Source organism: Clytia hemisphaerica, unplaced genomic scaffold, assembly GCF_902728285.1.
Source record: "Clytia hemisphaerica strain Z4C2 unplaced genomic scaffold, Clytia hemisphaerica genome assembly, whole genome shotgun sequence".
NCBI classification, from domain to species: Eukaryota; Metazoa; Cnidaria; class Hydrozoa; order Leptothecata; family Clytiidae; genus Clytia; species Clytia hemisphaerica.
The window spans coordinates 781,978-809,714 of record NW_027103890.1 but is presented as its reverse complement, the minus strand read 5'-3'; the positions used below and the strand labels follow the sequence as shown (position 1 = coordinate 809,714).

Genomic DNA, 27,737 nt, shown 5'->3' with positions numbered 1-27,737 from the left:
TCAGCGATTTTTGAAAAATTCGCGGGAATTTAATTTCGCGGTTGCAGGATATTTTTGGCCAAAATCGTTATTAAATAAGCAAAAAACCTGTTTTAGGCTTGAAATAGTACGAATTTGGGGAGATGCGTGAAATAAATTAAATTTCGCGGGAATTTAATTTCGTGGATTAACGATTTTGTAAAATTTCGCGGGAACTTAATTTCGCGGTTTTAGGCAAAATCCGCGAAAACCGCGAAATTTTCTTCCCGCGAAAATTTCTTCCCTTAAGATAAATTTTCTGTCTTACTTTTGGAATCCCCATTTCGGATAGCTCTTTAGGAAATAATAAAATCAGTCATATAATTAACCAGGAATGATATGGCATTTCGTGAAATTAGGATTAATACCCCTCGTATCATTTGAAATACTTTGAAATAGCCCTCACTCCGTTCGTGCTATTTCAAAGTATTTCAAAGTATTTCAAAATGAAACTCGGGGTATTAATCCCTAATTTCCCTCAATGTCATATCATTACTATTAATTATTTGCGATGACCTGATGATGTCCAAATGGAAGGGATGTAGGTGGAATTGACGCGAATGTTTATATATTTCTCTCTCGCTATAGAAATTGCACACGCTGCATAACCTAATGGATTTACAAGAAACTAACAAACTATCCGAAGAAACATGTCAAGGTGTCCAATGGTCAAAACTTTTAGAAGAGAAGAATGTGATTCGAAATGAGTACATGGCGAACGTTAACAACAAAATGGCGAATACCAACCATAATTTCAAAGAGTATCAAGGAGAACTGCTGGACGCTGAGAATAAGGTCTGTGGTCTATTATTGACTGCGCAATGTTATCTTTTTTCGAAATTTTTATGCCAGTCAAATAATTGAAGGGTTTTTAAAATTTTTATTAGTCTAGAGCAAGACCAATAGTTTGAACATCAATTCCATAAGATTACACACTTTAAAAATCTATTTAATCAATATCTTCTCGACTATAATCGCCTTCTTAGTTGTTATGATTTTCTATTCAAATTCCCTGGTACGTAGGGCTTTTTTCTATAGCTTTCAACTATTGCCAGATTGATCCAAATTTTCTATTTGAAAAAACAAACGAAACAAAAAATCTTGGCAACTTTCTGTGACATTTTAGTAGTTATTATCAAACGTTTCAGTTAGAAGAATTGGGAATTGATTGGTGGTTAGAAGTGTTGGACACAGGCGAACAACACGAACAAGTGAAGAACAGCTTTCACGCTAAGATTCTCGATGAAATCGAATCAGTTACTGGTCATTGTCATATCCAATTGTCTGGAAGGTACTTTTTCTATTCAAATTTATTAGTTGTACCTTTTTCTCAATCTGATATTCAATACACTTGTCTCGGATTTTTTATTCCGTCTAATTTCTACGAGATAAAATTCCGGCAATTAGGGATTCTGCGACGTCGCTGGGTTCAGGAAAAGCTTCAAATGCAATATCTAGAAAGAAACACATGAAAATTATAGTACAATCAGAGTTTACAAATAGCCGGTCGTAGTCTATCAGGTTTTCGGACTAATTTATAGAGCTTTGAACCGTTATCCTCTGCAAATTTCAGGTCTCGTTTCATGTTGGGAATGAAAATGGTTGTCCAAGAAAAGATCGATGCCCTTCATGTAAGTGTAGACCGTTTGTTTAACTTTCAAAAATGTAAACTTTTGGGTTTGGTTTTTTTCGAGATTCTTAGAGAAACTTATGAAACTCAGATGTGAAGGGTAAAAATACACTATACTCTAGCTCCTGTCTTAAGGCCGGTCTCCACTTGCGCGCGCTTCAATCGCTCTTCTTCGAGCAAAGCTTCCACGCTATTGGTCAAAAGAAAAATGAAGCAACTCCATTGGTGCGATATGACGTAACGATCGCGCGCTTGAAAAAAAGTTGAAATACATTCAACTTTTTTTCCAAGCGCGCGCTGCGTTTTTATGACGTAATCTTTTCTCCAAGCAAAAATGATTGAAGCCAAAGTTGCGATCGCAGCGCGCGCAAGTGGAGATCGGCCTTTACAAAAGACTCGCTATTCAAAGGTCCCGTTGAATAATGAGTCTTTTGTAAATACAATTGACGCCCTTTAATTCGGTTTTCAAGGGGAATTTGATTTTCTTCGGATATTGGAGCGGGTTAATTTTCACACCGCATATTGGATATATCGAGCCATTTTCTTTTCGCTTTTAGGAACAAAGGAGCACAGTGTTGGATGGACTTTTCGAACTTGTCAAGCAACCCTCCAAAGAGGTTATACAGGGAACAGCCGAGTGTTGTCTTCGGCCTGCCGCTGGAATCAAAGCACCGATGTAAGGAACAGTCTGTTACTATACTTGACCAAATTTCCATAAAAATACAGTGGAGTCTCTATAATTTGAATTTCTATCACTCGGACGAGTTTTCTGGTCCGTTCAGTTAAAAATGCCTTACAAGCTCTATTACTCGAAATTTCTTTAATTCGAACAAACTTACGTCTCCCGTGCGTGTTATATCGACTCCACTGTATAATAAATGAATTTATTCTCCGACTTCAGAATCCGTCCTTGGTCCTAAATGACATATCCAATTATATTTAAAAACTAATGTATTTTGATCGTTCAATATAATGTATTTTGATTAATATTTTAGATCTCAAAACCACTCAAAATCTTCCGGGTGCAGCAGAAAAAACTTTGGACGTTTGGCGAGCCACTGAGGCCGAACAAAGTCTTGTTTGGACTCAAAACCACTTTTATTAGAAAGAGGACATGCTAACTTAAATTTTGCGGTATAACTTTTTAAGTTTGGTCAAGTAGTTGTCAAGTTATAAGCTTTTGAAGTTAAAATTCACTTTTCGAAAAGTGTGAAAAACACGTAATGAAAGGGTATTAAATTAAGCATTTTTAAGCGTTTTCGATAAGAATTTTTTTCAAATATTTCTAAAAACTGACTATTTACTAAAAACTGACTATGTTGTAAACGAAAACTGCTTTTAAAAGTATTTTAACAATTAATTATGTCGTAAAAGTCGTTAAATAAGTCAAATACTGAGCTATTTTTTCATTATTTGCATAAATTTAATACACCTTTTTTTACGTGTTTTTTACACTTTTCGAAAAGTGAATTTTGACTTCAAAAGCTTATAACTTGACAACTACTTGACCAAACTTAAAAAGTTATACCGCAAAATTTAAGTTAGCATGTCCTCTTTCTAATAAAAGTGGTTTTGAGTCTAAACAAGACTTTGTTCGGCCTCAGTGGCTCGCCAAACGTCCAAAGTTTTTTCTGCTGCACCCGGTTCTACGTCAAAATTTGCGTAAAATTTCAATTTCGGTCATGATGCATATTACCTCTTAATTGCATTTCTTTATTTCTAGATGTGTCTTCTGTTCCTTGAACAAGGAGATTGATTATTATGAACTGTGTTTGCACGCCAATTCAAGAGAATCTGCAACGACCGCCGGGTAAGTTTCTTCTTCTGATTTTTCTATTATTCGTCACGGCGTGACTTCAGAGGTGGAGGAAAACTTAGGCTTCTGCTCATCTTCTAGCGATAAGAGATTCGTATAGAGGCTGCTCATATTCGGTAGGTCCTCTTTGTCAGAAAATATAATGGATATGTATCTAATAGGTCTGCGATTCAGACTAATTAATTGCATGAACTTGTTTTAGCTTGCAAAATCTTTTAGCGAGTCAAACAATAAATCTTATTGGTTGAACGTACATTGGATAATTTTCCGTAGGGAGGATTATTAATTTAGAGGAAAGCCAATACTAGACATCACACGTTTTTACAGTCTTTTCTACTGATTGAAAAAGGCTGATATTTATTTATATAGCCCTTGTTGTGAAAAATATTGGTTATGTACGTGCGAGATATCATGAACTTGTTATGTCTTACAATTAATATTTTCCAAAAATCAATATTTTTCAGTTTTCATAAAATAGACATATATACAATGATTTACAAAAGGTTAAAGAAAACCCTCATTTACCGCGGAAGTTCAATATACAGCTTTTACTCCAGATACCTTATAGTAGTTGTTTTTATATCCTTTTCTAAAACTCATTTCAGTTTTTTGAAACAATTATGGGTCATTTCAGCAAAAGAAAAATTGATTGAAATTAGTACTCCCTTATGAAACATTCATAATAATTGTTGTCTCTAGAGACTTTTCAATGATTAACGGTATTTAAAAGAATGGAAGTCTTTTGTAATCGCGATGTACATCGAAGGAACAGTAATTTTGTCTCCGTTATGTTCTTTATTGTACACTTTGAGAAATATTCCACAGAGGCTCTCAACTTATTCACTTTGGTTCCTTTTTAGAGAACAGTTTTGTCTGTTGATGGAAAAGAATGTGTCCCTTGACAAATGTCCAATTAGTTCGCTTTTCATTTTCAAAACCATTCCCTCGAGAAATGAATAATTTCTTCTAACCCACCAGTGAACAATTTCGCACGTTAAATTAGAACATAATATCCCTTGATAAAATGTCCAACTTGATATTTTTAAGAAAGGAATACTTTGTTCCATTCTGTGGGAGAACGATTTTGTACGGCAAAATAAAAGAGAATGTACCATGACAATTGTCTAATATGGTGGCGTGTTCAATATCAAAACCTTTCTCTCAATACAGGAATAATTTCTTCCAATACTTAGAGAACAATTTCGTATGTTAATATGAAACAAAATGTCTTTTGATAAATGTCCAATTAGCTTGCTTTTTCTGTACAGAATCGACTCAAAGGGAAGCAACTCTTCTAATCTGTAAGAAACCATGCGTTGTAAGCACTAGAACATTTCCAAATCCCAAGTTCTTATAATTTGAGTATCTTTTGCACGGACTAAATATTTCTAAAAACTGAAGTTAAATGTCCTCCTTACCTTTATTGATATGGTTCCAGTTAGTTCCGTTGTCACTTAATGAATAAAAGTTCAGTCTGGAACCCTCATTTATGGGGACAAAATTTGTTGTTTTTTCGGCGCCAAATAATTTTTACCCCCGTTTAACAAGTAAACCAATCAGAAGGCTGCAAATATAATAAGATGATAATAAATTTCCTTGTTTTAAAAGAATAGGACACCCCGTGTAAATGAATATTTCCTGAATCAAAATAGTATATAAGGACCTAATTTATATACTAAATTATCAAAAGCCGGTATGGCACGCCGACGAGTGCTCTTCGTAGACTGGAATTCACTCAATGGATCAGCAAATGGAAAGCGGAAGTTGATTTTCGAAGAAACGATAAAGGTAAATTCACTTGTCCAGCTAAACTTTGCTTACATGCCGACTTTGGTAGTAAACGGGGCTTGCGGAAACACATCGACAATAAACACCCCTGGCTTTATTATTTTGATGATCAGCCTGAGATCAATAGACAGGAAATTGAACTGAATCAACCAATGGCTCATAGAAAGGCTGCTACCCACTCAAAACCTCACTATTCTATAGAAGACGGTATCGGCAAGGCGTTTCTCAATTGGCTACGAACTACCTGTGGCGGAGGTAAAAATGAAAAGGAAGCTAACCAGACCGCCAAACGTGCACTCAAGTTTTTGATGTGTAGTACTGGGGACAATGAATCTCAGGCATCATTGTCTTATGAGCTGATCGATTGTTGTTTGGGCTCGACAAGCATCATCTTAAAATTCATGACTGTATTAGAGGAGGAATGGAAACTATCTTCCTCTGGAGCATTGAACTATGTAAAATCAATCTCTGATTTGATGGATTATAGAAAAGCGATGGGGATCAATGATAGCAAATTGCGTTGTTTTACTATTACAGAGGTTTACTTGAGAAGGGCAAGGGATAATCTAAGGAAGAAAAAACGTCTTGATAGCACAAGAAATTTTGATTTAGAAACCCTCATTGGTCGCGACAGCTGGGCAAGCTTGGAAGAAATGGAGCGGGTTATCCCTCACCATATCAATGGCTTCAAGCAGGTTGTTGAAAAGTGCAAATCGCAAACACCATTACCTAGTAAGCAGGAATTAACATTTTGCACTCGTTTCGTGACAACCTATCTTTTTTTACGTGTTAAATGCAGCAGACCCATGACATTTCAATATCTAACTCTTCCGATGATCGAAAAGGCAAAGCAGACTGATGGCTTCATTGATCAAAGAGAATTCAAGACAAGTGGTAAATATCTATTCGACACTTTAATTCTAACAGAGGAAGTCTTTACAATTTTGGATAATTACATTGATATTGTCAGACCTCACATGAAGCCAGCATGCCACTATCTTCTGGTATCAACAGCCGGAACTCAATACCAATCCTTAACAAGTGCAATGACGATCCTTGTACACCAAGCAATAGGAAAGTACATCCATCCAACTCGCTACAGACAGATTATCGAGACCGCCAGTGCCGACAGGTTATCCCATTCAGAACAAGAAATAGTCTCCGAAGATCAAAAACATAGCTCAGAGGTAGCAAAGGTCCATTATAAGAAAAAACAGTCAAGAATTGTGGCAACGGAGGGGAAAAGATGCATGGAAAAAATGCTTGGAGACGCACGAAAGGACCAACAACAAGCCATTTCAGGTATGTATACCGAGTTTGTCGTTCTACATCTATAATTATACGTCAATCGATACTTCGGTTAGCAGCCGTATTGAGAGAGAAAGAGAGTAGTATATGTGGTAGTGTGAAGGGTTCGAGCACAGACTTGCATCGCAAAGGACTGTGTTCGAATCTCGTGCACTTCCAGGCAGGATTTATTTTATGGTGAAAAAGATTCACTAACTTCACTTATAATTTCAGGTATATTCAAAGATTTGGCTGAAATATCCAAATTTCCATCGATGAGCGTGGCAAGTGAAAAAGCAGGACCATCGACAAGCAATGTAGCTTCGCCTTATGTGGTAAACTCTGACGAAGATATGCTTGATTCTGAGAGCATCGAAAGACAAAGTATAGAAGTTAATACTATTTTGCAACGAGTTCAAAACATGTGTTCGCCGGATGATAACGCAAATCTTGACGACAGTGAGGGTATCCAAATGGAAGTAGTGAGATCAGTGGATGAAGAAGCACCCGTCACATTGGAAGAATCGATTGTTTACGATAGAACCACGACAACTCGAAATTCATCAAGAAAAACGGAGGTTGAAGTAAAAGCTCAATCGAAAAACAAGCCAAAGAATGTAAAATTTTCCATCAAAGAAGACGAACAGTTATTAAAGGGTATTTTAAGACATGGCGAAAAAAGTTGGACAGCAATCTTAAAGGACACACAATACCAATTCCATCCAACGCGGAACCGAGATTCTCTTAGAGTGCGTGCAGACACGGCAGCTTTCAAAAAACTAAAGAAAAAACAACCCAAATAAACAGAAAACTGGAATTAATATTTTCTTAACTTAACATTTATAATAAAATTGTATATATTACATTAAAAATATCAAAGAATTTATAGAAAAATTTTTAGAGCTATAAACAAAACTAAAAAAAATTTCAAAAACACTGCTTCTAAAATTCAACATGCTTGTTCCCAATAATATCAACATCTTCTTTGCTACTAGTGAAACCATAGATGCGATCAATTTCGGCAGCTCATGAATACAAAACATAAATTTATTTTCTTATTTCGAGATTGTTTCCTAAAAATAGCCTGCTTGTTCCACTTAGTGTCACATTGTTCCTTGTTGTTACCCAATTTCTAGAGAAAAAGTGGATAGTGGCTGTCTAAGTCCGTAAAATTTGTAACTTTTATCTTGTTCCCAGGTTGTTCCCAAATTTAGCCTGCTTGTTCCCGTGAGTGTCACGTTGTTCCTGGTTGTTACTTATATTCTAGAGAAAAGGTGGGTCGAAATTGTAGATTTTTCTTGTTCCCAGATTGTTCCCTACAAATAGCCTGCTTGTTCCCGTTAGTGTCACGTTGTTCCCGGTTGTTACTTATATTCTAGAGAAAAGGTGGGTCGAAATTGTAGATTTTTCTTGTTCCCAGATTGTTCCCTAAAAATAGCCTGCTTGTTCCCGTTAGTGTCACGTTGTTCCCGGTTGTTACTTATATTCTAGAGAAAAGGTGGGTCGAAATTGTAGATTTTTCTTGTTCCCAGATTGTTCCCTAAAAATAGCCTGCTTGTTCCCGTTAGTGTCACGTTGTTCCCGGTTGTTACTTATATTCTAGAGAAAAGGTGGGTCGAAATTGTAGATTTTTCTTGTTCCCAGATTGTTCCCTAAAAATAGCCTGCTTGTTCCCGTTAGTGTCACGTTGTTCCCGGTTGTTACTTATATTCTAGAGAAAAGGTGGGTCGAAATTGTAGATTTTTCTTGTTCCCAGATTGTTCCCTAAAAATAGCCTGCTTGTTCCCGTTAGTGTCACGTTGTTCCTGGTTGTTACTTATATTCTAGAGAAAAGGTGGGTCGAAATTGTAGATTTTTCTTGTTCCCAGATTGTTCCCTAAAAATAGCCTGCTTGTTCCCGTTAGTGTCACGTTGTTCCCGGTTGTTACTTATATTCTAGAGAAAAGGTGGGTCGAAATTGTAGATTTTTCTTGTTCCCAGATTGTTCCCTAAAAATAGCCTGCTTGTTCCCGTTAGTGTCACGTTGTTCCCGGTTGTTACTTATATTCTAGAGAAAAGGTGGGTCGAAATTGTAGATTTTTCTTGTTCCCAGATTGTTCCCTAAAAATAGCCTGCTTGTTCCCGTTAGTGTCACGTTGTTCCCGGTTGTTACTTATATTCAAGAGAAAAGGTGGGTCGAAATTGTAGATTTTTCTTGTTCCCAGATTGTTCCCTAAAAATAGCCTGCTTGTTCCCGTTAGTGTCACGTTGTTCCCGGTTGTTACTTATATTCTAGAGAAAAGGTGGGTCGAAATTGTAGATTTTTCTTGTTCCCGGATTGTTCCCTAAAAATAGCCTGCTTGTTCCCGTTAGTGTCACGTTGTTCCCAGTTGTTACTTATATTCTAGAGAAAAGGTGGGTCGAAATTGTAGATTTCTCTTGTTCCCAGATTGTTCCCTAAAATTAGCCTGCTTGTTCCCGTTAGTGTCACGTTGTTCCCGGTTGTTACTTATATTCTAGAGAAAAGGTGGGTCGAAATTGTAGATTTTTCTTGTTCCCGGATTGTTCCCTAAAAATAGCCTGCTTGTTCCCGTCAGTGTCACGTTGTTCCCGGTTGTTACTTATATTCTAGAGAAAAGGTGGGTCGAAATTGTAGATTTTTCTTGTTCCCAGATTGTTCCCTAAAAATAGCCTGCTTGTTCCCGTTAGTGTCACGTTGTTCCCGGTTGTTACTTATATTCTAGAGAAAAGGTGGGTCGAAATTGTAGATTTTTCTTGTTCCCAGATTGTTCCCTAAAAATAGCCTGCTTGTTCCCGTTAGTGTCACGTTGTTCCCGGTTGTTACTTATATTCTAGAGAAAAGGTGGGTCGAAATTGTAGATTTTTCTTGTTCCCAGGTTGTTCCCAAATTTAGCCCGCTTGTTCCCGTTAGTGACACGTTGTTCCTTATTGTTAACCAAATTCCAGAGAAAAGGTGGATTTTCACTTGAGGGCTCCTCAGAAACTTATATTTTATGAAATATAATGACAATAACACGACATTACAAAAGAATTTATAAATCTAGTTATAGGGTTTCAAAGATATAAAAAATATGGAACAATCATACAATGACAAAATCTTCTTCGATATCAGAATCCGGTATTTCGATTGGGTTTGTTATCTCTGAGGAAGTTTTGCGTACAGGTTTTATACGGATCTTTGGCTTGACCTCACCCCCTTCTTCTTCGTCTGTTGTGATCAAGGAGACTGGGTCCGTGATTACAGAGGGCGTTTTTCTACCTTTAATTCGTGGCGGTTTCTTATCTTCGTCCGAAGCGCTTTCCGTTGACGTGCCACTATCGATTTCATTTGACTTTTCCAATTTCTGTGATTTCTTCGTCCGCTTCAGGGATGGAAGAACTTCATCGTCGTCATCACTTGTATAGTCGCTGTAAAGAATCTTCAAGAGATGTAGAGGAGATCTTTTTGAAGACTTCGGCGGTGAAGGTGCAGAGGTTTTGCTCGAACTTGATGGGGTGGAAGAACTTCCCTGGGAACACTTTTTCCTTTTGATAGGACTGAAGTTTAACACTCGGTTGGGAAGTGTCGTTTTTGTTGAACTAGAAGAGTTAGAGTTTTGCTCTGCTACATTAGTAGGGGTGGAGGTTGAAACATTTGGGGCGGGCATATCCTTTAACGGAGTTTCAGGCACCGTTTCCTGCCGTGCCAGCCAAGCCTCGTAAAACGTGTCTCCGCCACGCCATTTGCGTTTTCTTCTTATCTCGTACCTAAAAAAAATAATGAAATCAGCCGTCAATATAACATCGGTTTCGTGGTGCTGGAAGTTTCCTTATGTTTCAATCGGAGCATGGAGCATAAGAATTTCGAATCCATAATATATTCAATGGTAAAACTTAGCAAATTAACAATTCGCAGGCTCAGTTAATCACACTTTGAGAGAAATAATAACAAATACCTCTTTATGTCCTCCTGGTTGATAGGCACCTTCTTCCAATCCTCGTTAGACATGTAGTTCAAAGTATTGATACACAACTGGTAATGAGTAGTTCCTTTCTCCGTGTAGAAAAGTTGGTGTGTTTTAGCCCACCTAGCTGGAGTTGCCTCGTCCGACTCAAGAAAATAGAAATCCATATCCTCGTCATCCACAATCGGGTCTCTGACAATTTCCTGTTGTATTAGTTCATGGGCAGACTGAGAACATGATAATTCGTCTTCCTGAAAGTCTGACTCCATAATTAGCTTGTCGGAACCGCCGTCATAATCATTGTATATGCTTCCAACTTTGTCATCTTTAGTAGAAAATACGTAAGCGTCATCGCAGCTCTCGAATAGGGGCGTCTCTTTAAGCACCTCTGAACAATAATGAATGACCTCCATGCAGTGACGCCTCAGCCATCCTGTTAGAATGATATGGAAACCGTTCATTTAAATCAGCTGGATAATCAAGACGTGAGACATAGGAAATACATAATCTACTATACGCTCTAAGAAATTGCAAAACAAATTGCTTCAATTTAACAAACGTAGTTTTTTGAAATGCACCAATCGTAATTACTGTAATGCCTTACTTGTTACACTGGAATCATTCTTTGGTAACGGTTTTGTTGAGAACACCTTCAGCCGGTTGTATACAGCGTCATGATCTTTCGATATTCCAAAGTTTGGTAGCACATTCGTAGTGATAAAAAAACCCGAGTTGTACATCACCTTTGTTGCACTGGCGTGTTTCTGTGAGAGCATGATTAAACCACCTAAAATAGAAATGATTGAACCCAAATTGTCAATGTTTTTACTCGAGACACGCCCAAATTCACTTTTGCGCAGGAATCGATATGCCAATAGTCTACCTCTCGAAGATAAGATTGAAATAAACTTTATCATTTTACCTTGAAGTATACGCTTTGCATCTTCACAACTAAGACTGTTAACAGTCCACTCGTCCATGAACACCAACTCGGTTTGATTGTTTATCAAATGTCCTGCAAATCTTCCCTCTTGGGTGACTCCAGCGATGTTTTCTGTTGGTATTAAACCTTCGAATACGGCAGCCCAGCTGGTTTTGCCCGAATTTGAGTCGCCCTCTAGCAAAAGTTTTGGCTCCTTCATTGGGAACTTTTTGTGCAACAATAGTTGAAAATATTTCTGCAAGAAATGAACTCGTGTCTTCCGTTCGGGAAAACTGTTCATTATTCCTGAAGAGAAAAACAAAAAGAAGGTTTTCATAGTTTCAAACAAATTTACAAAGTTCAAAAGTTTTATGTCACTTTTCAAGTATATCGAAATGTGTCGAAATGACAAAGGCCAATTTAAAAATCTGGAAGTGGTTACCTTGGATGAAAGGTCGAGGATATGGTACGTATGATTTATCATATGTGTAGCGGATGAACGCACGGGGTGTGCACCCTTCAGGAAAATTCCTGATTTTGTAAAACCGCTTCTCTGAAATTACGAAGATAGTACGTGCCGGCAACACTTCAATGATATTGTAAAGTATCTTCAGTGGCTTTATCAATCCGCAGTCTGGATCTGAAAGCAAATTCGATACCGAATTGATGTGCGATGCCAGCACATTGGCGACCGAGCCAACACGGAGTGATCTCATCAGGAATCTCTTCACTGTAAGACAGTACACATAAGAGAAAGCACTATCTGGAGCCTTTTTGTAGATTTTCCCGTTACAGATAGCATAGCTTTTCTCCTTCATGAACCTTGATAGCTCTGCTACAGCAATACAAATTGGATCGGTGGGAATGAACGATGGTGTAAGGTTAGAAGCTGAAAAGGTAAAAAATTATATAAATAATAAGTGAAAAAGCCACCATACATCTTTTCTCTAGAATATATGTAACAACAAAGAACAATGTGACACTATCGGGAACAAGCAGGCTAAATTTGGGAACAAGCTCGGAACAAGAAAAATAGCCATTATCCACTTTTTCTCTAGAAATTAAGTAACAACAAAGAACAACGTGACACTATCGGGAACAAGCAGGCTAAATTTGGTAACAAGTTCGGAACAAGAAAAACAGCCATTATCCACTTTTTCTCTAGAAATTAAGTAACAACAAAGAACAACGTGACACTAACGGGAACAAGCAGGCTAAATTTGGGAACAAGCTCGGAACAAGAAAAAAGCCACTATCCTACTTTTTCTCTAGAAATAAGTAACAACAAAGAACAACGTGACACTAACGGGAACAAGCAGGCTAAATTTGGGAACAAGCTCGGAACAAGAAAAACAGCCATTATCCACTTTTTCTCTAGAAATTAAGTAACAACAAAGAACAACGGGACACTATCGGGAACAAGCAGGCTAATTTGGGAACAAGTTCGGAACAAGAAAAACAGCCATTATCCACTTTTTCTCTAGAAATAAGTAACAACAAAGAACAACGTGACACTAACGGGAACAAGGCTAAATTTGGGAACAAGCTCGGAACAAGAAAAACAGCCATTATCCACTTTTTCTCTAGAAATTAAGTAACAACAAAGAACAACGTGACACTAACAGGAACAAGCAGGCTAAATTTGGGAACAAGCTCGGAACAAGAAAAAAAATTCAAATTTCAAAGCTTAACCATCCAAGATTCACCTTTTCTCTAGAAATTAAGTAACAACAAAGAACAACGTGACACTAACGGGAACAAGCAGGCTAAATTTGGGAACAAGCTCGGAACAAGAAAAACAGCCACTATCCACTTTTTCTCTAGAAATTAAGTAACAACAAAGAACAACGTGACACTAACGGGAACAAGCAGGCTAATTTGGGAACAAGCTCGGAACAAGAAAAACAGCCATTCCACTTTTTCTCTAGAAATTAAGTAACAACAAAGAACAACGTGACACTAACGGAACAAGCAGGCTAAATTTGGGAACAAGCTCGGAACAAGAAAAACAGCCATTATCCACTTTTTCTCTAGAAATTAAGTAACAACAAAGAACAACGTGACACTAACAGGAACAAGCAGGCTAAATTTGGGAACAAGCTCGGAACAAGAAAAACATTATCCACTTTTTTCTAGAAATTAAGTAACAACAAAGAACAACGTGACACTAACAGGAACAAGCAGGCTAAATTTGGGAACAAGCTCGGAACAAGAAAAAAAATTCAAATTTTCAAGCTAAACATCCAAGATTCACCTTTTCTCTAGAAATTAAGTAACAACAAAGAACAACGTGACACTATCGGGAACAAGCAGGCTAGATTTGGGAACAAGTTCGGAACAAGAAAAACAGCCATTATCCACTTTTTCTCTAGAAATTAAGTAACAACAAAGAACAACGTGACACTAACGGGAACAAGCAGGCTAAATTTGGGAACAAGCTCGGAACAAGAAAAAGAATTCAAATTTCAAACTTAACCATCCAGGATTCACCTTTTTCTAGAAATTAAGTAACAACAAAGAACAACGTGACACTAACAGGAACAAGCAGGCTAAATTTGGGAACAAGCTCGGAACAAGAAAAAAAATTCAAATTTCAAAGCTTAACCATCCAAGATTCACCTTTTCTCTAGAAATTAAGTAACAACAAAGAACAACGTGACACTGACAGGAACAAGCAGGCTAAATTTGGGAACAAGCTCGGAACAAGAAAAGAGTTAAAAATTTTACAACCCTAAACAGCCACTATCCACTTTTTCTCTAGAAATTAAGTAACAACAAAGGACAACGTGACACTAACAGGAACAAGCAGGCTTAATTTGGGAACAAGCTCGGAACAAGCAAAAAAGATTTAATTTCAAAGCCCTTTAACAGTGTTAGGCGATAATTTTATTTAAAACTTACCATTGGAAGATTCTGCATCGTCAATGGTAAAGGCTATAGTCAAAAATTGGATATTTTTCATTGCTTTGTGAAGATCTTGTCTCGAATTTTGCGGCATTGATGGTCTAATCGTCAGCTTGGCAAATGGTTCACCCTCCTCAAAATCTTCAAAAATCGGATTCTCGGTTAGTGTGAGCCCATCTCTTTTGCGCAGTTTTCTTCGGACAGCCTCGAAAAAGAATTTCATTGCCTTGTTGATGATGGCCGTGGAAGCGTGGTCTTTCAAAACCTGACACAGCAACCTGGAATAAACTTCGGCTGTATCGATCTTGCCTCTTCCTGATTAAAAGAACATTTCATTATTGAAATTTATTAGTAAGTAAAAATCAAGAAAATTTAGAAAAGGGGAGTAGATTTTTTGACATGACAAGAAAAAATGATGGAGATATGAAAAGTATTTTATGACATACACCATCTCATAATCATTTGTATTCATTCCAAAAATATAAACAAGCCAATAAGTAAAACTTACCTCTCACTGTAATCGGCTTACACGAAGAAACGTCCAACCCGGCAAGCATCATTTTTGAGGAAATGTCAGTTTCAAATTTTGCCACCCCACGTTTGGTTGATGTTATAGCGATCCAAAAAGACACGCCTAAAAATATAAAAAATTCCAATGAGCACATGTTCGGAGAAAATAAAGAGTTATATTTTAAAAGTAAAAGCAAAGCGAAAGTACCATTTATTCACAAGCTGTCGGAGAAAATATCAGATATGGTTTAAAGATTGAACACGCCACACAGAGGACTAAAGTATAATATATGTACCTGGTATCATTGCTTCGTCATCATCCTCATATTGTTGGTATTCTTGGTCACTTTCAGTATTTCCATTTGTTTTTTTCAGTTCTTTTCTCAAAATAGAGGACTGCATGGCACACGTGCAAGAAAAATAGGCTACCACATCGTCATATAAGTTCACGATCGATTCAAGTTCGTCTCGTTTGCTATCTATATTATAGCTTGCTAAATTTATATCTTGTTCTTGTACATCCCAAAGACAACGTAGAGTAACAACAAAAAATTTATCTTTAAAAATCGGCACCAAAAAGTTCTTAAATGCATTTCGTACTGTAGAACTCCTGATAGTTCTTTTTACAGACATTGCAGTCCAAACAGTGCACACGCGAAGTGAACACTATTTGATGATATGCCTTATAGTAGTTGTTTTTATATCCTTTTCTAAAACTCATTTCAGTTTTTTGAAACAATTATGGGTCATTTCAGCAAAAGAAAAATTGATTGAAATTGGTATTCCCTTATGAAACATTCATGATAATTGTTGTCTCTAGAGACTTTTCAATGATTAACGGTATTTAAAAGAATGGAAGTCTTTTGTAATCGCGATGTACATCGAAGGAACAGTAATTTTGTCTCCGTTTTGTTTTTATTGTACACTTTGAGAAATATTCCACAGAGGCTCTCAACTTATTCACTTTGGTTCCTTTTTAGAGAACAGTTTTGTCTGTTGATGGAAAAGAATGTGTCCCTTGACAAATGTCCAATTTGTTCGCTTTTCATTTTCAAAACCATTCCCTCGAGAAATGAATAATTTCTTCTAACCCACCAGTGAACAATTTCGCAAGTTAAAGTAGAACATAATATCCCTTGATAAAATGTCCAACTTGATATTTTTAATAAAGGAATACTTTGTTCCATTCTGTGGGAGAACGATTTTGTACGGCAAAATAAAAGAGAATGTCTCATGACAATTGTCTAATATGGTGGTGTGTTCAATATCAAAACCGTTCTCTCAATACATGAATAATTTCTTCCAATACTTAGAGAACAATTTCGTATGTTAATATGAAAACAAAATGTCTTTTGATAAATGTCCAATTAGCTTGCTTTTTCTGTACAGAATCGACTCAAAGGGAAGCAACTCTTCTAATCTGTAAGAAACCATGCGTTGTAAGCACTAGAACATTTCCAAATCCCAAGTTCTTATAATTTGAGTATCTTTTGCACGGACTAAATATTTCTAAAAACTGAAGTTAAATGTCCTCCTTACCTTTATTGATATGGTTCCAGTTAGTTCCGTTGTCACTTAATGAATAAAAGTTCAGTCTGGAACCCTCATTTATGGGGACAAAATTTGTTGTTTTTTCGGCGCCAAACAATTTTTACCCCCGTTTAACAAGTAAACCAATCAGAAGGCTGCAAATATAATAAGATGATAATAAATTTCCTTGTTTTAAAAGAATAGGACACCCCGTGTAAATGAATATTTCCTGAATCAAAATAGTATATAAGGACCTAATTTATATACTAAATTATCAAAAGCCGGTATGGCACGCCGACGAGTGCTCTTCGTAGACTGGAATTCACTCAATGGATCAGCAAATGGAAAGCGGAAGTTGATTTTCGAAGAAAACGATAAAGGTAAATTCACTTGTCCAGCTAAACTTTGCTTACATGCCGACTTTGGTAGTAAACGGGGCTTGCGGAAACACATCGACAATAAACACCCCTGGCTTTATTATTTTGATGATCAGCCTGAGATCAATAGACAGGAAATTGAACTGAATCAACCAATGGCTCATAGAAAGGCTGCTACCCACTCAAAACCTCACTATTCTATAGAAGACGGTATCGGCAAGGCGTTTCTCAATTGGCTACGAACTACCTGTGGCGGAGGTAAAAATGAAAAGGAAGCTAACCAGACCGCCAAACGTGCACTCAAGTTTTTGATGAGTAGTACTGGGGACAATGAATCTCAGGCATCATTGTCTTATGAGCTGATCGATTGTTGTTTGGGCTCGACAAGCATCATCTTAAAATTCATGACTGTATTAGAGGAGGAATGGAAACTGTCTTCCTCTGGAGCATTGAACTATGTAAAATCAATCTCTGATTTGATGGATTATAGAAAAGCGATGGGGATCAATGATAGCAAATTGCGTTGTTTTACTATTACAGAGGTTTACTTGAGAAGGGCAAGGGATAATCTAAGGAAGAAAAAACGTCTTGATAGCACAAGAAATTTTGATTTAGAAACCCTCATTGGTCGCGACAGCTGGGCAAGCTTGGAAGAAATGGAGCGGGTTATCCCTCACCATATCAATGGCTTCAAGCAGGTTGTTGAAAAGTGCAAATCGCAAACACCATTACCTACCAAGCAGGAATTAACATTTTGCACTCGTTTCGTGACAACCTATCTTTTTTTACGTGTTAAATGCAGCAGACCCATGACATTTCAATATCTAACTCTTCCGATGATCGAAAAGGCAAAGCAGACTGATGGCTTCATTGATCAAAGAGAATTCAAGACAAGTGGTAAATATCTATTCGACACTTTAATTCTAACAGAGGAAGTCTTTACAATTTTGGATAATTACATTGATATTGTCAGACCTCACATGAAGCCAGCATGCCACTATCTTCTGGTATCAACAGCCGGAACTCAATACCAATCCTTAACAAGTGCAATGACGATCCTTGTACACCAAGCAATAGGAAAGTACATCCATCCAACTCGCTACAGACAGATTATCGAGACCGCCAGTGCCGACAGGTTATCCCATTCAGAACAAGAAATAGTCTCCGAAGATCAAAAACATAGCTCAGAGGTAGCAAAGGTCCATTATAAGAAAAAACAGTCAAGAATTGTGGCAACGGAGGGGAAAAGATGCATGGAAAAAATGCTTGGAGACGCACGAAAGGACCAACAACAAGCCATTTCAGGTATGTATACCGAGTTTGTCGTTCTACATCTATAATTATACGTCAATCGATACTTCGGTTAGCAGCCGTATTGAGAGAAAAAGAGAGTAGTATATGTGGTAGTGTGAAGGGTTCGAGCACAGACTTGCACCGCAAAGGACTGTGTTCGAATCCCATGCACTTCCAGGCAGGATTTATTTTATGGTGAAAGATTCACTAACTTCACTTATAATTTCAGGTATATTCAAAGATTTGGCTGAAATATCCAAATTTCCATCGATGAGCGTGGCAAGTGAAAAAGCAGGACCATCGACAAGCAATGTAGCTTCGCCTTATGTGGTAAACTCTGACGAAGATATGCTTGATTCTGAGAGCATCGAAAGACAAAGTATAGAAGTTAATACTATTTTGCAACGAGTTCAAAACATGTGTTCGCCGGATGATAACGCAAATCTTGACGACAGTGAGGGTATCCAAATGGAAGTAGTGAGATCAGTGGATGAAGAAGCACCCGTCACATTGGAAGAATCGATTGTTTACGATAGAACCACGACAACTCGAAATTCATCAAGAAAAACGGAGGTTGAAGTAAAAGCTCAATCGAAAAACAAGGCAAAGAATGTAAAATTTTCCATCGAAGAAGACGAACAGTTATTAAAAGGTATTTTAAGACATGGCGAAAAAAGTTGGACAGCAATCTTAAAGGACACACAATACCAATTCCATCCAACGCGGAACCGAGATTCTCTTAGAGTGCGTGCAGACACGGCAGCTTTCAAAAAACTAAAGAAGAAACAACCCAAATAAACAGAAAACTGGAATTAATATTTTCTTAACTTAACATTTATGATAAAATTGTATATATTACATTAAAAATATCAAAGAATTTATAGAAAAATTTTTAGAGCGATAAACAAAACTAAAAAATTTTCAAAAACACTGCTTCCAAAATTTAACATGCTTGTTCCCAATAATATCAACATCTTCTTTGCTACTAGTGAAACCATAGATGCGATCAATTTCGGCAGCTCATGAATACAAAACATTATTTTCTTTTCTTATTTCGAGATTGTTTCCTAAAAATAGCCTGCTTGTTCCACTTAGTGTCACATTGTTCCTTGTTGTTACCCAATTTCTAGAGAAAAAGTGGATAGTGGCTGTCTAAGTCCGTAAAATTTTTAACTTTTATCTTGTTCCCAGATTGTTCCCTAAAAATAGCCTGCTTGTTCCCGTTAGTGTCACGTTGTTCCTGGTTGTTACTTATATTCTAGAGAAAAGGTGGGTCGAAATTGTAGATTTTTCTTGTTCCCAGATTGTTCCCTAAAAATAGCCTGCTTGTTCCCGTTAGTGTCACGTTGTTCCGGTTGTTACTTATATTCTAGAGAAAAGGTGGGTCGAAATTGTAGATTTTTCTTGTTCCCAGATTGTTCCCTAAAAATAGCCTGCTTGTTCCCGTTAGTGTCACGTTGTTCCCGGTTGTTACTTATATTCTAGAGAAAAGGTGGGTCGAAATTGTAGATTTTTCTTGTTCCCAGATTGTTCCCTAAAAATAGCCTGCTTGTTCCCGTTAGTGTCACGTTGTTCCCGGTTGTTACTTATATTCTAGAGAAAAGGTGGGTCGAAATTGTAGATTTTTCTTGTTCCCAGATTGTTCCCTAAAAATAGCCTGCTTGTTCCCGTTAGTGTCACGTTGTTCCCGGTTGTTACTTATATTCTAGAGAAAAGGTGGGTCGAAATTGTAGATTTTTCTTGTTCCCAGATTGTTCCCTAAAAATAGCCTGCTTGTTCCCGTTAGTGTCACGTTGTTCCCGGTTGTTACTTATATTCTAGAGAAAAGGTGGGTCGAAATTGTAGATTTTTCTTGTTCCCAGATTGTTCCCTAAAAATAGCCTGCTTGTTCCCGTTAGTGTCACGTTGTTCCCGGTTGTTACTTATATTCTAGAGAAAAGGTGGGTCGAAATTGTAGATTTTTCTTGTTCCCAGATTGTTCCCTAAAAATAGCCTGCTTGTTCCCGTTAGTGTCACGTTGTTCCCGGTTGTTACTTATATTCTAGAGAAAAGGTGGGTCGAAATTGTAGATTTTTCTTGTTCCCAGATTGTTCCCTAAAAATAGCCTGCTTGTTCCCGTTAGTGTCACGTTGTTCCCGGTTGTTACTTATATTCTAGAGAAAAGGTGGGTCGAAATTGTAGATTTTTCTTGTTCCCAGATTGTTCCCTAAAAATAGCCTGCTTGTTCCCGTTAGTGTCACGTTGTTCCCGGTTGTTACTTATATTCTAGAGAAAAGGTGGGTCGAAATTGTAGATTTTTCTTGTTCCCAGATTGTTCCCTAAAAATAGCCTGCTTGTTCCCGTTAGTGTCACGTTGTTCCCGTTGTTACTTATATTCTAGAGAAAAGGTGGGTCGAAATTGTAGATTTTTCTTGTTCCCAGATTGTTCCCTAAAAATAGCCTGCTTGTTCCCGTTAGTGTCACGTTGTTCCCGGTTGTTACTTATATTCTAGAGAAAAGGTGGGTCGAAATTGTAGATTTTTCTTGTTCCCAGATTGTTCCCTAAAAATAGCCTGCTTGTTCCCGTTAGTGTCACGTTGTTCCCGGTTGTTACTTATATTCTAGAGAAAAGGTGGGTCGAAATTGTAGATTTTTCTTGTTCCCAGATTGTTCCCAAATTAGCCCGCTTGTTCCCGTTAGTGACACGTTGTTCCTTATTGTTAAACAATTTCAGAGAAAAGGTGGATTTTCACTTGAGGGCTCCTCAGAAACTTATATTTTATGAAATATAATGACAATAACACGACATTACAAAAGAATTTATAAATCTAGTTATAGGGTTTCAAAGATATAAAAAATATGGAACAATCATACAATGACAAAATCTTCTCCGACATCAGAATCCGGTATTTCGATTGGGTTTGTTATCTCTGAGGAAGTTTTGCGTACAGGTTTTATACGGATCTTTGGCTTGACCTCACCCCCTTCTTCTTCGTCTGTTGTGATCAAGGAGACTGGGTCCGTGATTACAGAGGGCGTTTTTCTACCTTTAATTCGTGGCGGTTTCTTATCTTCGTCCGAAGCGCTTTCCGTTGACGTGCCACTATCGATTTCATTTGACTTTTCCAATTTCTGTGATTTCTTCGTCCGCTTCAGGGATGGAAGAACTTCATCGTCGTCATCACTTGTATAGTCGCTGTAAAGAATCTTCAAGAGATGTAGAGGAGATCTTTTTGAAGACTTCGGCGATGAAGGTGCAGAGGTTTTGCTCGAACTTGATGGGGTGGAAGAACTTCCCTGGGAACACTTTTTTCTTTTGATAGGACTGAAGTTTAACACTCGGTTGGGAAGTGTCGTTTTTTTTGGACTAGAAGAGTTAGAGTTTTGCTCAGCTACATTAGTAGGGGTGGAGGTTGAAACATTTGGGGCGGGCATATCCTTTAACGGAGTTTCAGGCACCGTTTCCTGCCGTGCTAGCCAAGCCTCGTAAAACGTATCTCCGCCACGCCATTTGCGTTTTCTTCTTATCTCGTACCTAAAAAAATAATGAAATCAGCCGTCAATATAACATCAGTTTCGTGGTGCTGGAAGTTTCCTTATGTTTCAATCGGAGCATGGAGCATAAGAATTTCGAATCCATAATATATTCAAAGGTAAAACTTGGCAAATTAACCTTTTCAAAACAATTTGCAGGCTCAGTTAATCACACTTTGAGAGAAATAATAACAAATACCTCTTTATGTCCTCTTGGTTGATAGGCACCTTCTTCCAATCCTCGTTAGACATGTAGTTCAAAGTATTGATACACAACTGGTAATGAGTAGTTCCTTTCTCCGTGTAGAAAAGTTGGTGTGTTTTAGCCCACCTAGCTGGAGTTGCCTCGTCCGACTCAAGAAAATAGAAATCCATATCCTCGTCATCCACAATCGGGTCTCTGATAATTTCTTGTTGTATTAGTTCATGGGCAGACTGAGAACATGATAATTCGTCTTCCTGAAAGTCTGACTCCATGATTAGCTTGTCGGAACCGTGATTAGCTTGTCGGAACCGCCGTCATAATCATTGTATATGCTTCCAACTTTGTCATCTTTAGTAGAAAATACGTAAGCGTCATCGCAGCTCTCGAATAGGGGCGTCTCTTTAAGCACCTCTGAACAATAATGAATGACCTCCATGCAGTGACGCCTCAGCCATCCTGTTAGAATGATATGGAAACCGTTCATTTAAATCAGCTGGATAATCAAGACGTGAGACATAGGAAATACATAATCTACTATACGCTCTAAGAAATTGCAAAAAAAATTGCTTCAATTTAACAAACGTAGTTTTTTGAAATGCACCAATCGTAATTACTGTAATGCCTTACTTGTTACACTGGAATCATTCTTTGGTAACGGTTTTGTTGAGAACACCTTCAGCCGGTTGTATACAGCGTCATGATCTTTCGATATTCCAAAGTTTGGTAGCACATTCGTAGTGATAAAAAAACCCGAGTTGTACATCACCTTTGTTGCACTGGCGTGTTTCTGTGAGAGCATGATTAAACCACCTAAAATAGAAATGATTGAACCCAAATTGTCAATGTTTTTACTCGAGACACGCCCAAATTCACTTTGCGCAGGAATCGATATGCCAATAGTCTACCTCTCGAAGATAAGATTGAAATAAACTTTATCATTTTACCTTGAAGTATACGCTTTGCATCTTCACAACTAAGACTGTTAACAGTCCACTCGTCCATGAACACCAACTCGGTTTGATTGTTTATCAAATGTCCTGCAAATCTTCCCTCTTGGGTGACTCCAGCGATGTTTTCTGTTGGTATTAAACCTTCGAATACGGCAGCCCAGCTGGTTTTGCCCGAATTTGAGTCGCCCTCTAGCAAAAGTTTTGGCTCCTTCATTGGGAACTTTTTGTGCAACAATAGTTGAAAATATTTCTGCAAGAAATGAACTCGTGTCTTCCGTTCGGGAAAACTGTTCATTATTCCTGAAGAGAAAAACAAAAAGAAGGTTTTCATAGTTTCAAACAAATTTACAAAGTTCAAAAGTTTTATGTCACTTTTCAAGTATATCGAAATGTGTCGAAATGACAAAGGCCAATTTAAAATCTGGAAGTGGTTACCTTGGATGAAAGGTCCAGGATATGGTACGTATGATTTATCATATGTGTAGCGGATGAACGCACGGGGTGTGCACCCTTCAGGAAAATTCCTGATTTTGTAAAACCGCTTCTCTGAAATTACGAAGATGGTACGTGCCGGCAACACTTCAATGATATTGTAAAGTATCTTCAGTGGCTTTATCAATCCGCAGTCTGGATCTGAAAGCAAATTCGATACCGAATTGATGTGCGATGCCAGCACATTGGCGACCGAGCCAACACGGAGTGATCTCATCAGGAACCTCTTCACTGTAAGACAGTACACGTAAGAGAAAGCACTATCTGGAGCCTTTTTGTAGATTTTCCCGTTACAGATGGCATAGCTTTTCTCCTTCATGAACCTTGATAGCTCTGCTACAGCAATACAAATTGGATCGGTTGGAATGAACGATGGTGTAAGGTTAGAAGCTGAAAAGGTAAAAAAATTATATAAATAATAAGTGAAAAAGCCACCATCCATCTTTTCTCTAGAATATATGTAACAACAAAGAACAATGTGACACTATCGGGAACAAGCAGGCTAAATTTGGGAACAAGCTCGAAACAAGAACAACAGCCACTATCCACTTTTTCTCTAGAAATTAAGTAACAACAAAGAACAACGTGACACTAACGGGAACAAGCAGGCTAAATTTGGGAACAAGCTCGGAACAAGAAAAACAGCCACTATCCACTTTTTCTCTAGAAATTAAGTAACAACAAATAACAACGTGACACTAACGGGAACAAGCAGGCTAAATTTGGGAACAAGCTCGGAACAAGAAAAACAGCCACTATCCACTTTTTCTCTAGAAACTAAGTAACAACAAAGAACAACGTGACACTAACGGGAACAAGCAGTCTAAATTTGGGAACAAGCTCGGAACAAGAAAAACAGCCATTATCCACTTTTTCTCTAGAAATTAAGTAACAACAAAGAACAACGGGACACTATCGGGAACAAGCAGGCTAGATTTGGGAACAAGTTCGGAACAAGAAAAACAGCCATTATCCACTTTTTCTCTAGAAACTAAGTAACAACAAAGAACAACGTGACACTAACGGGAACAAGCAGTCTAAATTTGGGAACAAGCTCGGAACAAGAAAAACAGCCATTATCCACTTTTTCTCTAGAAATTAAGTAACAACAAAGAACAACGTGACACTAACAGGAACAAGCAGGCTAAATTTGGGAACAAGCTCGGAACAAGAAAACGAATTCAAATTTCAAAGCTTAACCATCCAAGATTCACCTTTTTCTCTAGAAATTAAGTAACAACAAAGAACAACGTGACACTAACGGGAACAAGCAGGCTAAATTTGGGAACAAGCTCGGAACAAGAAAAACAGCCACTATCCACTTTTTCTCTAGAAATTAAGTAACAACAAATAACAACGTGACACTAACGGGAACAAGCAGGCTAGATTTGGGAACAAGTTCGGAACAAGAAAAACAGCCATTATCCACTTTTTCTCTAGAAACTAAGTAACAACAAAGAACAACGTGACACTAACGGGAACAAGCAGTCTAAATTTGGGAACAAGCTCGGAACAAGAAAAACAGCCATTATCCACTTTTTCTCTAGAAATTAAGTAACAACAAAGAACAACGTGACACTAACAGGAACAAGCAGGCTAAATTTGGGAACAAGCTCGGAACAAGAAAAACAGCCATTATCCACTTTTTCTCTAGAAATTAAGTAACAACAAAGAACAACGTGACACTAACGGGAACAAGCAGGCTAAATTTGGGAACAAGTTCGGAACAAGAAAAAAGTTAAAAATTTTACAACCCTAAACAGCCACTATCCACTTTTTCTCTAGAAATTAAGTAACAACAAAGAACAACGTGACACTAACGGGAACAAGCAGGCTAAATTTGGGAACAAGCTCGGAACAAGAAAAAAGTTAAAAATTTTACAACCCTAAACAGCCACTATCCACTTTTTCTCTACAAATTAAGTAACAACAAAGAACAACGTGACACTGACGGGAACAAGCAGGCTAAATTTGGGAACAAGCTCGGAACAAGAAAAGAGTTAAAAATTTTACAACCCTAAACAGCCACTATCCACTTTTTCTCTACAAATTAAGTAACAACAAAGAACAACGTGACACTAACGGGAACAAGCAGGCTAAATTTGGGAACAAGCTCGGAACAAGAAAAGAGTTAAAAATTTTACAACCCTAAACAGCCACTATTCACTTTTTCTCTAGAAATTAAGTAACAACAAAGGACAACGTGACACTAAAACGGGAACAAGCAGGCTAAATTTGGGAACAAGCTTGGAACAATAAAAAAAATTCAAATATCCAAGCCTAACCATCCAAGATTCACTTTTTCTCTAGAAATTAAGTAACAACAAAGAACTACGTGACACTAACGGGAACAAGCAGGCTAAATTTGGGAACAAGCTCGGAACAAGCAAAAAAGATTTAATTTCAAAGCCCTTTAACAGTGTTAGGCGATAATTTTATTTAAAACTTACCATTGGAAGATTCTGCATCGTCAATGGTAAAGGCTATAGTCAAAAATTGGATATTTTTCATTGCTTTGTGAAGATCTTGTCTCGAATTTTGCGGCATTGATGGTCTAATCGTCAGTTTGGCAAATGGTTCACCCTCCTCAAAATCTTCAAAAATCGGATTCTCGGTTAGTGTGAGCCCATCTCTTTTGCGCAGTTTTCTTCGGACAGCCTCGAAAAAGAATTTCATTGCCTTGTTGATGATGGTCGTGGAAGCGTGGTCTTTCAAAACCTGACACAGCAACCTGGAATAAACTTCGGCTGTATCGATCTTGCCTCTTCCTGATTAAAAGAACATTTCATTATTGAAATTTATTAGTAGTAAAAATCAAGAAAATTTAGAAAAGGGGAGTAGATTTTTTGACATGACAAGAAAAAATGATGGAGATATGAAAAGTATTTTATGACACACACCATCTCATAATCATTTGTATTCATTCCAAAAATATAAACAAGCCAATAAGTAAAACTTACCTCTCACTGTAATCGGCTTACACGAAGAAACGTCCAACCCGGCAAGCATCATTTTTGAGGAAATGTCAGTTTCAAATTTTGCCACCCCACGTTTGGTTGATGTTATAGCGATCCAAAAAGACACGCCTAAAAATATAAAAAATTCCAATGAGCACATGTTCGGAGAAAATAAAGAGTTATATTTTAAAAGTAAAAGCAAAGCGAGAGTACCATTTATTCACAAGCTGTCGGAGAAAATATCAGATATGGTTTAAAGATTGAACACGCCACACAGAGGACTAAAGTATAATATATGTACCTGGTATCATTGCTTCGTCATCATCCTCATATTGTTGGTATTCTTGGTCACTTTCAGTATTTCCATTTGTTTTTTTCAGTTCTTTTCTCAAAATAGAGGACTGCATGGCACACGTGCAAGAAAAATAGGCTACCACATCGTCATATAAATTCACGATCGATTCAAGTTCGTCTCGTTTGCTATCTATATTATAGCTTGCTAAATTTATATCTTGTTCTTGTACATCCCAAAGACAACGTAGAGTAACAACAAAAAATTTATCTTTAAAAATCGGCACCAAAAAGTTCTTAAATGCATTTCGTACTGTAGAACTCCTGATAGTTCTTTTTACAGACATTGCAGTCCAAACAGTGCACACGCGAAGTGAACACTATTTGATGATATGCCTTATTGGAACTAATTTTCGCGGGTTTTAATTTTAGCGTTTTTCGCGGTTTTTCGTCAAAATCGCGAAAATTTGATCCCGCGAAAAATTTTAGGAGTCGAAAACCGCGAAAATTAATTCCCGCGAAATACAATTTTTTCCAATTTTATCGAAAAATTTGAAAAATCCCTAGGAAAATGAAAGAAACTTGTCCAAAAAAAGGCAAAACCGCGAAAATTAAAACCCGCGAAAATTCCAGAATGGAAAAAACCGCGAAATTTAAAACCCGCCAAATGCAATTTTTCAGATTTTTTTTTTCGACCGCGAAAATTAGTTCCCGCGAAAATTAGTTCCAATAAGGTAGTGTTTTTCTATGAAAACTATCGATTGGATAATGAGTCCCCTCCCCACTATTAGGGGATGAATAGGGAGTGTGTCTTACCGCTTGTAAGTTTGTAAAGGATTGAAAACAAAAGTTTTTACTACTATAATTGGGAGGATTGTGATAATAATCGAAGCGTAGGAATGAAATTTTAAAGGAAATTTTAGTAGTTTGACAAGCCATCCAAAGGCCTCTTGAACAACATTGTGTTCATACCACTGATCTTGAACTACTTACTGAATCGGGTCTCCTTTGTAAGCGAAAGTACTCCCAGTTTTAGAACCGACTAGTCCGTCATGCTTTTTTCTATTTTGGACTCTGTTGACTGGACTGGAAGTTTCGAATGTTTTGAACGCAAGACGTTCGAAAATCTAATGACATTCATACTTTTCAGTCGTTAAAAAAACACTAGACAAACTTTACTACCAATATGTAGGTGGATAGAACGCCTATCGAAAGCGTTAACAGTCTCAAAAATCAGTTTTCTATCAATATCGGCTATTTTGCCAATACAATCTAGGCTAATTTGCCTTTTCTGGGCTAAATAGACGATA

At 37.5% G+C, this 27,737-nt stretch overlaps 5 protein-coding genes across 5 annotated transcripts in view; 3 read left to right on the top strand and 2 right to left on the bottom strand.

Annotated features, from left to right (window-relative positions):
• LOC136808599 (E3 ubiquitin-protein ligase SHPRH-like) overlaps positions 1-27,737 on the top strand; it is a 79,399-nt gene that overhangs the window by 8,955 nt on the left and 42,707 nt on the right. Inside the window, exons 9-13 of the mRNA XM_067065133.1 lie at positions 607-813; positions 1,167-1,309; positions 1,592-1,649; positions 2,206-2,324; positions 3,372-3,458. Coding sequence (XP_066921234.1) covers positions 607-813; positions 1,167-1,309; positions 1,592-1,649; positions 2,206-2,324; positions 3,372-3,458 — 614 coding nt within the window. The remainder of the gene's footprint in view (positions 1-606; positions 814-1,166; positions 1,310-1,591; positions 1,650-2,205; positions 2,325-3,371; positions 3,459-27,737) is intronic.
• Positions 5,266-7,342, top strand: LOC136808640 (uncharacterized). Its single transcript, XM_067065189.1, has 2 exons — positions 5,266-6,554; positions 6,774-7,342. The coding sequence occupies exons 1-2, from the start codon at positions 5,405-5,407 to the stop codon at positions 7,340-7,342; spliced, it is 1,719 nt and encodes a 572-aa protein (XP_066921290.1). The 5' UTR covers positions 5,266-5,404.
• LOC136808598 (uncharacterized) lies at positions 8,992-15,496 on the bottom strand. The gene is made up of 8 exons (XM_067065132.1): positions 15,116-15,496; positions 14,818-14,943; positions 14,307-14,624; positions 11,848-12,294; positions 11,406-11,711; positions 11,088-11,270; positions 10,475-10,916; positions 8,992-10,286 (listed from the first exon to the last, which is right to left on the bottom strand). The coding sequence occupies exons 1-8, from the start codon at positions 15,450-15,452 to the stop codon at positions 9,620-9,622; spliced, it is 2,826 nt and encodes a 941-aa protein (XP_066921233.1). The 5' UTR covers positions 15,453-15,496; the 3' UTR covers positions 8,992-9,619.
• Positions 17,180-18,966, top strand: LOC136808597 (uncharacterized). Its single transcript, XM_067065131.1, has 2 exons — positions 17,180-18,031; positions 18,249-18,966. Exons 1-2 carry the CDS (start codon positions 17,206-17,208, stop codon positions 18,815-18,817), a joined length of 1,395 nt encoding a protein of 464 aa, XP_066921232.1. The 5' UTR covers positions 17,180-17,205; the 3' UTR covers positions 18,818-18,966.
• Positions 20,750-27,688, bottom strand: LOC136808595 (uncharacterized). The gene is made up of 8 exons (XM_067065128.1): positions 26,438-27,688; positions 26,140-26,265; positions 25,630-25,947; positions 23,123-23,569; positions 22,682-22,987; positions 22,365-22,547; positions 21,732-22,193; positions 20,750-21,533 (listed from the first exon to the last, which is right to left on the bottom strand). The coding sequence occupies exons 1-7, from the start codon at positions 26,772-26,774 to the stop codon at positions 22,012-22,014; spliced, it is 1,899 nt and encodes a 632-aa protein (XP_066921229.1). The 5' UTR covers positions 26,775-27,688; the 3' UTR covers positions 20,750-21,533; positions 21,732-22,011.